Raw genomic sequence first — 12,456 nt, 5'->3', positions numbered from 1 at the left:
CATTAGTTTTTCATTGAAATCCACATGTCAAAAAAATAACCCTTTTCCAGGCCATGTGTCCAAATTGGAAAATATGATCGTTACAACTAGAGAACATCAAACTGAATACAGTCCTTTCCTGAGGGCTTATGTACTGAATCTGGCAACACTTTAGGTTTAGAACCTAACTACTTTAGGTTCTAAAAAACCCAGAGAGCCCTATGGCTCTTCCGGTGGGCTCGGCCCTAAATATACTCAGTCCTTTGAAAAAATTATGAGTTGCAGGTGTTTAAATTTTCCAGTTTTTTTTTTCTTTTGGGGTGGGGGTGTCTTTTCATGAAATAACCAGTCCTAACAACAAACAAAGATTACAATTTATGGAGGTAATATTAACACTTAATGCTCTGCTGCATTTTCTTCCATTCATTTTCCTTCTTATCTGTCAATCAAACCTTTCACCTCTTTTCTAAACGCCAAACAAAAATGAAGTAAACAAAAGCCCACTGTATTACACTCTGGTTACAGAGCCTTGAGAACGAAGGAAGTTTGTCCCTTCCGGGGATCCGTCCTGGCGTTTGCCTGAAGCAAGATGGCGGCGGTCTCAATGTCAGAGGCGCTGAGGCAAATGTTGTGGGGGAAAAGAGCAGTAGCTGTAGCTGCCATTTCCGTTTCCAGGGTTCCTATCAGGTAACAGGATTGTCAGGCTTCTTCTTCAAGCTTCTGGGGTCTCTCCACTTTTGCGGAGGTCTCTGCTGGCTGGGTCCCGGAGAAGGCCTCGGGGAAAGCTTTCTTTGCTGACCCCTTCCTCCAGAGAGGGCAGGCGGATTTGGGACTAGCTGCGATTCAGGGGCGCTGGCCAGGCGAGTGGGGGCGTGAATGCCGGGATGGGGAAGGAGGACGTATGGTTTCTTGGAAGCTTTTGGACTGTTGCTGTGAGAGAGGGTCCGTGGGGTGGGGTTGTCTCCGGGTCTGCGAGCCGAGCTCTAGCCCCCAAAGAAGGGGAGGAGTCTGATTTTTCTCCCCACTTTCCGAACTCCTCCATTTTTCACCTGTTTGTCCATCACTCCCAGTCCTTGTTGGAATGTTAAATCCCTCTGTCCCTTAACACGGCTTTAAGTGGTGGGTTTCTGTACAGAAAGATTGTTTTATTCATCAGACTGCTTGGTTGGAATTCATTGTTAGTGAACATATCACTTTGAGTAATACTGGAAGGTAATTTTTAAAAGGCTGGTGGTAATGTCGGCAAGTTTCCTATCCAGAATTTTATTAAAGCGTCACAGTAATTCAGAAATTGTTGCTGTTATTGTTCTGCTTTGAAGCGTTTTTGTGATAGTGATTTTTTCCGACTGCATTAACTTTCGATTTCCCTGTTTTTCCGAATTTTCCTGACTTTGTTACTAACACAACATACACACTAGTATTTTTATCTGTGAATAATTATGTTTTACCGCTATTTTCGCTTTTTATTAGAAACCAGGGCACATATTGAATATCTTTATGCATGCTCTGGAGACTACACTAAGTGCTTAGAGTAACATGGAATGACTGTATGGACAGATGGGGTGGTTAAAAATTGGTCTAGTCAAATGCTAATTCATTTAGTGTTATTAAAATACAGAGGGAATGCAGAAAGTTAGAACTATAGTTAATTAGAAAGGATTTTTAGAGGTAAGTTTTAGTAAGGTTTTAAATAGTGGGTGTTGAGGGGTGGGGAGAAGAGGATGTTCTGGGTTGGGTCAGTGGCTTATGAAAAGCTTCGAAGGCAATAGTGGATATATACATAATGTACGGGTCTTGAAAAATAACGATGCTAAGATTGGGGAAATGTAAACAAGTTTATTGTTAACTATTTTACATATGGGGAACTTGAATGGAAAGTGCTTCTTTAAGTAAAATGCCCCACTGATTGACTTAGGCTGTAAGAGAGGTGATCAGGTTAGTTCTTGTTCTAGACATTATGGAGATTAATTTTGCATTCCCAAGTAATGTATTCATAGTAGCCCTAGAACTCAAAACAAATTTGAAGGGTCCACTGGTGCATGGCTAATTAAGATATGACTGTATATTTAAGCACAGCCATTTTGTCAGCTATTGTTGTAGTTGAAGTAAGATACTGGATTTTGGAAACTGATGATAATTAGTACTACTTAAGCAAATTTGAAGAGTTTCTGCTTGCAAATGTGTTTGAAGAGATTTGAAAATAAAACATTACATCATAAAGGGTGACCTTTGTTTCACACATTAAAAAACTTTGCCAAGGAAAACAAATTTTAAGCACAAGTCAAACGACACATTTACTTGACCTTTTTTTTTTTTTTTAAGATTTTATTTATTTGACAGAGAGCGAGAGCAGGAACTCAAGCAGGGGGCGTGGGAGAGGGAGAAGCAGGCCTCCCACTGAGCAGGGAGCTCGATTCCGGGCTCCATCCCAGGACGCTGGGATCATGACCCGAGCTGAAGGCAGACGCCTAACGGCTGAGCCACCCAGGTGCCCCTTTATTTGCCTTTTTGAAAAAGATACTATTTTTTAATTAAAAAAAAGATTTATTTATTTATTTTAGAGAGGGAAGGGGCAGAGTGAGAGGGAGGAAGAGTCTTGGCGTGGAGCCCGTGGGGGGCTTGGCCCCACGATCCTGCCCTGCCATCACTACTGAGATCACGACCTGAGCCAGAACGGCAGAGTCAGACACTTAACCAACTTTGCCACCCCCTGAAGATTTTATTTTTAAGTAACCTCTACACCCAGTAAGGGGTTGAACTCACAATCCTGAGATCGAGAGTCACATGCTCTACTGACTAAGCCAGTCAAGTGCCCCTATTTGTTTTCTGTAACACTTTTTTTACCCGAAGAGCTTATGGTCAACTCACCTTGAGGCAAATTTATAGCCCTTCTCTTTTACATAGTATTGGCTTTTCAGCCATAAATTTTCTCTTTCCATTATGATTGGGAGGTAATGAGGATCTGAAAAGTTTGTAGGTGGAAAGAGAACCAATTAATTGGATAATCTAAATCTAAAATTCATTTTATTGTAATGCTTGTAAAACATTTGTAAATAATATAACATTTCAGATCACTTGAATAAAATGAGGGAGAGTAAAATCAGGCAGTTGGTAAGAAGGGGAGTAGTGAACAAATATTGGAGAAAGATCCGTAGAAGGAAAGATGCAGTTACGTTAGCTTGTATGAAATTAACTATAGTATATCAGTAAAAAACAAGAGCAAACCAAAAAACCCAACAACATACATAAAGGTGAAAAATTATTTAAACAGTGTAGATGATTCAGTTGATCTAGTTACTGAGCTCATGCTCTAGAGTGTCTTAGTTTCCACGTGCTTCTCATTTACCTGGATTGAGTTGGGGGGGGGCAACCTGGATCAGTGGCCTACATTTATTCTTACTTTGCCCGACTTATCTGTGGAATTGTCCAGGGTAAGTTTAACTACTTAGGATTTTAATCTAAAAGCTAGATAAAATGGTACTCTGTCTCAAAATAGCAGTATAGTTTAGACTCCATGCTTGATACAGTGGTTTTGGTTTTTGTTTTCTTTAACCTATTCATGTATACTTATCTAGCCTTGTTTCATCATTTCTCATTTTGTTTTTTATTTAATTTAATTTATTTATTTGTCAGAGAGAGAATGAGAGAGAGGGCACAAGCAGGGGGAGCTGCAGGCAGAGGGAGAGGGAGAACCAGGCTCCTCACTGAGCAGAGAGCCCCGGGCTCCATCCCAGGACCCTGGGATCATGACCTGAGCCGAGAGCAGACGCTTAACCACTGAACCACCCAGGTGTCCTATCACTTCTCATTTTGAACTGAGTCTTGTGTTTACCTCAAACACAGTTCATTACCTTAGGGTCTGCACAGGGTATTAATAATGTGGTGGGAACTAAGTGTATGGATCTTTTTTGGGAGGCTTATTTTGTGCTCCTGTATCTGGCTCTGTTGTGTTGCCTTATTTCCTTTTTCAGCATTACATAAACCAGTATGAAATTATGAGTCTCCAGGAACCTCCAGTGAGTAAGATGTGCTAAAGTTGACAGTCCTAAGGTTGACAAGAGTTCTGGGTATATTACACCTTGCTGGGAAACTGTCTTAGCCCAAATTTGAGAAACATCTAAGACATTTAAAACCAGTTGTTGGCTTCTACTTTAGATAAGCTGGATAAATTCCTTTCTGAAGTGCAGCTCCTTTCGCTTTCTTTGAACCATGTCAAAGCCAAGTTTAGTGAGCTTGAAATATCTCTAAAGTGTCTTTTTTTTTTTTTTTTTGAGGTAGTCTCCACCCCAGTGTGGAGCTCAAGGTAGGGCTTGAACTCTTGACCCTGAGATAAGATCTTAGCTGAGATCAAGAGTTGGACGCTTAACCGACTGAGCCACCCAGTCGCCCCTAAAATGTCTTCTAATAGGTTTCATTGTTTTGCTTATTTTCCTCATTAAGGAATACCCATAATTGGTCTGTTTTCTTCAGTAGTAGACATCTTTGTTGAAGTCTTCTTAGAATTAAATATTTTAATACTGATAAATATTAGAATAGTGTCTGGCACATAGTAAACCTTACCTAAATAAACACTACTTTTATTATTGGTTGAATATCTGAATATGTTTCCTTTCTTTAATCTTCATGATAGATATTGTGATAGATGCTGTTATTGTTTAGAATATTTGCCTCTGTTCCCTGTGACAGGATTATACATCACTGCCTCATTAGCCAAGTGATTTGTTTGAGCCAATGAAATGTTGCTGGCAATAATATGTCATGTCAAGCAGAAGCTTTAAGAGCTGTCTCATGTTTTGCCATGTCTCTTTTCCCTCTGCCTATGAGATGGACATTTTAGGTGGGATTTTTTTCTTTTAGCTTAGATCCTGGAATGAAGATCACATGAAGCAAAGCTAGAAGCTGATTCTTACAGGTTACATAAAATAATAAGTGACTAAGAAATAAATCTTTGTTGTAAGTTACAAAGATGTTTGGATTGTTGGTTTCCTCAACATAACAATCTATACTGACCCTTTTTTACACACATACATATACACACACTTGTAAATAAGCAGTTTTTAGGATGTGGACTGGTATATCAGTAGTGAGGCCACAGGCTTTTTTGGAGGGCTGGACAAAAGTTTTACTTATTTTTGTATACTTCCTGTCACCCATGTACTGGCACACAAATAATAGGTAAATGTTTATCACATAGGTGAGTAAATACATATTTAGAGATGTGTGATTGTGAGGAAAAGCAGGAAGCCATAGGTAGTATTTCTGTTAGTAGCCTCATCAATGAAAGCCAAGGAAGCACTAACCTACATAAATGTGAATATAAGGTATCTACAACACATACTCTTTTCTAATTACTTGAGGTGGTCTGAGTTTAGGATATTGACCTAAAACTGTGTTATACTTCTGGATTGAAGTTGTCTTACAGATTTTTTTGTACTCATAAATTTCCTTGACAAGTGTCCTGACTCTTGTATTCAATTTTTAAAAAAGAGGTAGAAATGAATTTACTTGGGAAAGGGTATTCATGGAACATGAAAACTTTTTTTTTTAAAGATTTTATTTATTTATTTGAGAGACAGAGAATGAGAGATAGAGAGCATGAGAGGGAAGAGGGTCAGAGGGAGAAGCAGACTCCCCGCTGAGCAGGGAGCCCGATGCGGGACTCGATCCCAGGACTCCAGGATCATGACCTGAGCCGAAGGCAGTCGCTTAACCAACTGAGCCACCCAGGCGCCCTTACCTGAAGTTCTTAAAAGTTGATGTTTCATTGGGCTTAGTGGAGAAAGGAGGAGCAATTTGATTGCTTTGTAATACCTGTTCTCTGTTTGGGTATAGGGTAAATACAGAATAAGACAATTTCAAATGGAGAAGCTTCTAAAATAAATCCCTTGGTGAATCATTTTTATGGTATTTGTTCTGAGCACAAATTACTAATAGCTGACATTTATTTCTCACTGTGTATTAGTCACTGTGCCAATACTTTACCTGCATTATCTTTTGTATTTCTCACAGTAATCCCATAACTTAGGTAAGTCTTCTTATTTTTCTCATTTTTCAGATGAAACATACAGATGAGGAAACAGATTTTAAAATTTGCATTGTTAGTAAATGTCCAGTTTAGCAGTCTAAAGGAACATGTTGACTTTAGTAGTGAGAAATATAGGTCTGATAATAGTAAAATAAAACCTCAGTGTCTTCTCTTTTTCTTTTAGCAAGATATCTTTATTTGAGAAACTATCTGATGCTCTTTATTTTCACTCTACTCTGCCTTTTGTACAGTGAGAGTCTCCAATTGAGAAATTAGGGTTTTTTGTTTTATTTTTTTGTAGTAAGGATTTTTTTTCCCTTAGGTTTGGTAATTATTTTTGGTGAAAAACTTTGTATATGTGACTTGATTATTATACTTTCTTGTGCATGTGATGTATGTATTAAACAAGGTAACATATTTTTCTTTTTTTCTTATTCCAGTCATTAGGAAAAACAGTTATTATATTCTGATTCCTTTAAAAACTATCAAGTGTTTGCTATACTTTCTGAGTTCTTTTGTCTGCTTTTTAATAGTGTTTTTGTGTCCTTCTTTGACTGGTCTGCTTCTCTTTAGCAGTTTCACTACCCTTTTTCATTTATCATGAGTTTGAATACGAAGCAAGTAAACCTGTTAGGATTTTGTGTAAAACAAAGTAGGCTTAATGAAGCTCTGATGATGGCTGAAATTTATTTTGGCTGTGATTAAAACCTTGAGCTTTCTCAAGGTTGACAGATAATTGCATATAATACGTGAGCTCTTATTATAACTTTTTTTTTTTTTTTTTTAGTTTGCAGTATCCAAAGACCCTTGTGGAACCTTACTGTACCTGAATTATGGAGTGGCCAGATTCTTCGCAATGACTTTCATCTAAAATATTTGGATATTTTAGCAAACTAAGAATTCTAAGTCTTGTCTTTTAAGTAATGGCATGAGAGCGATTTAGAATTCCTGTTTCAAATTTTCTTTCTGTTGTCTTATTTTGATAGGTGAATACAACCTTAGGTTCTTTAGAACTAGTTAGTTGTCAAATGTGACCTTTTTTTTTTGCCTTTACTCATTAGACTTAATTTTTTCCTTTATGGGATTTTGCTCCAGTTTAATGGTTTTTAAACCCTTGCTGTGCGTCAAAGTCACCTGTTGTGTGCATAAAAAATTTCGGATGCCCTGGCCCCAGTATATAGTCATTTAGTAAGTTTAGGTTGAGTCTTAGCTCTATGGTGATTCTGATGGGAAGCTAGGGGTGAAAGCTACTGTTTGTGTTTGTGTGTTTTAAAATAGTTTCCATGCTATATCTTGAAAGACTTCAAAATGCATTTTTCCTTGGGGGAGAGGTTGGACATTTCCAGAAACAAACAAAAATTCTCCCATTTTTGCATATTTCTCTAATCTATAAGTTTTATGCTTTTCACCCATGCACTGTGTGGAGGCTTTTTCTCGGAGAAATTTTCCTTTGAGTCAGAGCAGGCATTTTGGTAATTTTGGAGAAAGCAGGCCATGTTACTTGCTCTCTAGAGACTCTTGTTCTTCCTTTTGGAAGGGCTCAGGTTTAATATAGCGCAGCTGTTGAACTCTGCCCTTCAAAGTTTTAAGAAGAAAGTGTTTTATCCTTTAAAATGGAAATGCCTTTTTTGGGGAGGTGGTCTTTGGCTAGATGTAGTTCTCTAAGAAAGTTGCATGCTTTTCTAGAGTTCTTTTGTTTCAGTGTTTTCTTAGAATTGTTTCAGATGTTGAGAGCACAGACTCTGAGAATAAAGATCTGGCTGCTTTTGTAATATGTTTTGCTATATCCTTAACAAAGCTAGATGAAGAGTTTATTTCTTTGTGTTTTCTAGGACTCAAAAATATGTTCTTTCCTTTATTCAGCCACTCCATACATAAGTAAATGGTCCTTGAATAGGGTTTACTAGACAAAAGATCCTGTTCTAGATGACTGTTCAGCAAGCCATATGCTTCTCCTAAAAATGTCAGTCTGTCTTGATGAGCTTTAAAGTGAATGCAGATGTTTTGGCTCTTTTGAGGACTACCACTTTTTGTGTGGAAGGAACACTTCTCTTTCAGGAGATTTCTTCACTATACTTATAGAAATTTGCATGAAATTCATATTTATAACTTTTGTCTTTTAAGCCTAATGAAATTAGATTTAATTAGGCATTAGTAATTTGAGTTTAATTTTAATATCCTTAGGACAAATCAGATTTGGGAAAATAAAATAGGTCTCAATATGGCTTTTGTTAAGATTTTGTATTTAGTCTTTTTAAAAATTTGGAACTCAACGTGCTCTGTAATATTTACCTTTATGCAATGAAAGGTGATATTTTGACAGGAAGTGTTACCTTTTTTAGATGTTCAGTGCCTTCTACTTTGCTAGGTTAACTCTAGAAGTTACAGTCCATAGATTCATACAGTGTTTGAGTTGGAAGAAAACTGTGGGATCATCCTGCCTGACCTTTTGTTTAATGCAGAAATTTCTAGAATTTCCTGCTTCTTGATTATCTAACAATTGAGGAATAAATGCTGAATTTCTGGTAGCCCTAGAAAACCCTTTGTACTTTTGGATTCATTGGTAAATGATGTTTCCCTTTAATACTACACAGAAAAATTCTAACCCCCATGCACGTCAGACTTTCAGATAATTGAAAACCTTTGTCATTACTCATTCTCGCCTTTACGTCTATACTCCTGGCTTAACATATCCAATTTTTTTTTAAGCCTTTATTAGTTTATTACCAGATGTCCTGATGCTTTACTACCTTTTGGTACTCCTTAGGATGTATTCCATTTTGCTAGTATCTTTCTTTTAGCTATATACTGTATTTTTAACTAAATAAGATTATCAGAGGTGATAACTTAGTGAGTTAAAATTGAATTAAAGAAAAAAGTTGACTAAGTTGGAATTTTAAAATTTTTATCTTCAGGGGTGCCTGCGTGGCTCAGTTGGTTAAGCATCTGCCTTCGGCTCAGGTCATGATCCCAGGGTCCAGGGATTGAGTCCTTCATCAGGCTTTTGCTCGGTGGAGAGTCTTCTCCTCCCTCTGCCTGCTGCTCCCCCTGCTTGTGCTCTCTCTTACTCTCGCTCTGACAAATAAATAAACAAAATCTTTAAAAAAATAAATAAAATAAAATTTTATCTTTTAAAATTATTTTAAAAAGGGGCACCTGTGTGTCTCAGTCATTTGAGTGTCTGTCTTCAGTTCGAGTCATGATCCCAGGGTCCTGGGATCGAGCCCTACATTGGTCTCCTTGCTCAGTGGAGAACCTGCTTCTCCCTCTCTCTCTGCTGCTCCCACTGCTTGTGCTCTCTAGCTTTCTCTGTCAAATAAATTAATAAAATCTTAATAAAAATAAAATTACAAAGAAAAATTTACTTTTTCCTTTTGGTGAACAGGTTTTAGAATTTAATACATGTATAGATGTGTGTAATCACCACAATAGTCAAGGTACAGGATACCAAAAGACTTCATCACCCCAAAAGACTCCCTTATGTTATCCGTCTCGACTCTTAAAATCCCTGGCAGTAAGTTATCTTTCCTTTTTTTTTTTTTAAAGATGTTATTTATTTATTTGAAAATAGAGCAGAAGCAGGGGGGAGGGGAAGAGGGAGAAGCAGACTGTCCGCTGAGCAGGGAGTCCAATGTAGGACTCCATCCCAGGACCTTGGGATCATGACCTGAACGGAAGGCAGACACTTAACAGACTGAGTCACCCAGGCGCCCCAAGTTAATCTTTTCTTCATCTCCATAGTTTGGTAATTTTGAGACTGTAATATAAATGGAACCATACAGTATACTGTCTTGTAAAGATTGGTTTCTTTCACTCAGCATAATGAGATTCATCCAAGTTGTTGTGTTTATCAATAGTCTTATTATTTTTATTGCCAAGTAATACATATTTTATTGTGTGGATGTACTCCACAGTTAATCCATTCACCCCTTGAAGGAATTTGGATTATTTCTTGTTTTTGACAGTTATAAATAGAGCCACTACAAATAAACATTTGTGTACAGGAGTTTATGTGAACATGATTTCATTTCTCTAGAGTAGCTACCCAGGAGGGAGATTCGTGGATCCTTGGTAACATATGTTTAACTTTGTAAGGTACTGCTAAAACATTTTTCAGAGTGGTTGTAATTTTGCTTTTCCACCAGCGATGTATGAAAATTTCGTTGCTCTGCATCCTCATTAACATTGATATTGTCAGTATTTTTTAATTTAGCCATTTTAGCAGATGTATGATGATACTTCATTGTGGTTTTTATTTCATTTTTTTTTAAGATTTTATTTATTTGAGAGAAGGAGAGAGCACGAGCCGGGAGGGGGCAGCAGAGGGACAAGCAGACTCCCCACTGAGTTCAGAGCCCGCCATCGGCTTGATCCCAGGACCCTGAGATCATGAACTGGGCCAAAGTCAGATGCTTAACTGACTGAGCCACTCAGGTGTCCCTTCATTGTGGTTTTTAAATAGATTTATTGAGATACAACTTATAGGCCCTAAAATTCACTCACAAAAAGTAAAAATTGATGGTTTTTAGTATATTCACAGAGTTGTGCAACCATTCATTGTCAATTTAGAACATTCTTACGACCCCGAAAAGAAAGTCTGTGCCCACTGGCTGTTACTTCCTGTTTCTCCCTTTCCCCAGCCATAGGCAACCACTAATCTACTTTCTGTCTCTGTAGATTTGTCAACTCTGGACATTTCATACAAATGGAATCACGTGATCTTTTGTGACTGGCTTCTTTTACTTAGCATAATGTTTTCAAGGTTTATCCAAGTTGTAGCATGTATCAGTACTTTATTCATTTTTTATTGATAAATAAGATTCTATTGTGTGGACATACCACATTTTATTTATCCATTAGTTGATGGGCATTGGGGTTGTTTCCACTTTTGACTACTATGAATAATGACCTATGAAACATTCATATATAAGTTTTTGTGTAGACATGTTTTTATTCTTTTGGAGATATACAGAAGAGTTGTATTGCTGGATAATGTTATAACTCTTTGGCCTTTTGAGTAACTGCCAGACTCTTTCCAAAGTGGCTACATCATTTTATTTATTTATTTTTTTTATTTTTTATTTTTTTAGATTTTATTTATTTATTTGACAGAGAGATAGAGTACAGGTAGGCAGAGAGGCAGGCAGAGGGAGAGGGAGAAGCAGGCTCTCCGCTGAGCAGGGAGCCCGATGCGGGGCTCGATCCCAGGACCCTGGGATCATGACCTGAGCCGAAGGCAGACGCTTAACCAACTGAGCCACCCAGGCGCCCCTACATCATTTTATATTCCCACTATCAGTGAATGAGGGTTCCAGTGTCTTCACAATCTTGCTAACACTTGTTACTGTTTTCTTTATTATAACCATCCTAGTGAATGTGAAGTAGTATCCAGTGGTGTTGTTTTGTATTTCTGTGATAGCTAACTCATTGTGGTTTATATCTATTTCCCTAATGGCTAATTATGTTGAATTTTGGAGAAGTGTTTATATCTTTTGCCCATTTTTTAATTGGGCTTTTTTTTTTCCTTTTTGTTATTAAAGATTTATTTATTTTAGAGAGCGCACACATGCTGCAGGGAGGGGCAGAGGAAGAGGGAGACTCTGTACTGAGCCCTTTGTGGGGCTCGATCCCATGACTAGAGTGGAAACCAAGAGTCAGACGCCCAACTGACTGTACCACTGAGGCACTCCTGGGCTCTTTGTTTTCTTTTTCTTTCTTTCTTTCTTTTTTTTTTTTTTTTAAGATTTTATCCATCCATTTGACAGAGACAGAGAACAAGCAAGGGGAGAGGGAGGCAGAGGGAGAAGCAGACTCCCTGCTGCGCAGAGAGCCTGATGTGGGGCTCGATCCCAGGACTCTGGGATCGTGACCTGAGCCAAAGGCAGATGCTTAACAGACTCAGCCACCCACGCCACCCTGTTTGTTTTCTTATTGTTGAGCTTTGAGAGTTCTTAAAATATTCTGGATATAAGCCTTTTGATAGGTATGTGGTTTGTAAATATTTTCTTCCAATCAGTACCTTTTCTTTTCATTCTTTAAACAATATCTTATAGAGTAAAATTTATTAGTTTTGATAAAGTTTACTTTACTAGTTTTTTTCTTTTATGGACTGTACTTTTGTTGTCCTAAGAACTCTGTCTAACCTTGTCAGTGAACTCTCTTGCTCAGCTATAGACCCCGACAGTTATTTCTTACTGCACTTTTCTTGAGGCATTGACAGAGAAATTTTGCGAAGACCTAAACATTCCAACCACCAGATCAGAAAACCCTGGATAGCAACACAATGCCAGAAGACCACACCCCACCGATCCCCTCTCTAGCCCATGATCGTGGGCTGAACACATACTGACCCCACTCATAATCATCATACACTCTCTGCCCACTCTCTCGCCCATATCCCCCTGAACTTTTTCTATAAAATTCCAGGTGTCCATCTTGCTAGTGGAGACGTT

General features: G+C 38.0%; 1 protein-coding gene across 1 annotated transcript in view; it reads left to right on the top strand.

Moving 5' to 3' along the window:
- Positions 1-550: 550 nt before the first annotated feature.
- Positions 551-12,456, top strand: part of NDUFS4 (NADH:ubiquinone oxidoreductase subunit S4) — a 111,391-nt gene continuing 99,485 nt past the window's right edge. The window contains exon 1 of the mRNA XM_028106476.2: positions 551-666. Within this exon, the coding sequence (XP_027962277.1) occupies positions 569-666 (98 nt within the window). The 5' untranslated portion in view covers positions 551-568. The remainder of the gene's footprint in view (positions 667-12,456) is intronic.

This window comes from Eumetopias jubatus, unplaced genomic scaffold, assembly GCF_037043125.1.
Source record: "Eumetopias jubatus isolate StellerSeaLion01/CBP00866 unplaced genomic scaffold, mEumJub1_p1.0 scaffold_5, whole genome shotgun sequence".
Lineage (NCBI taxonomy): Eukaryota > Metazoa > Chordata > Mammalia > Carnivora > Otariidae > Eumetopias > Eumetopias jubatus.
This window is presented reverse-complemented; position numbering and strand designations above follow the sequence as displayed.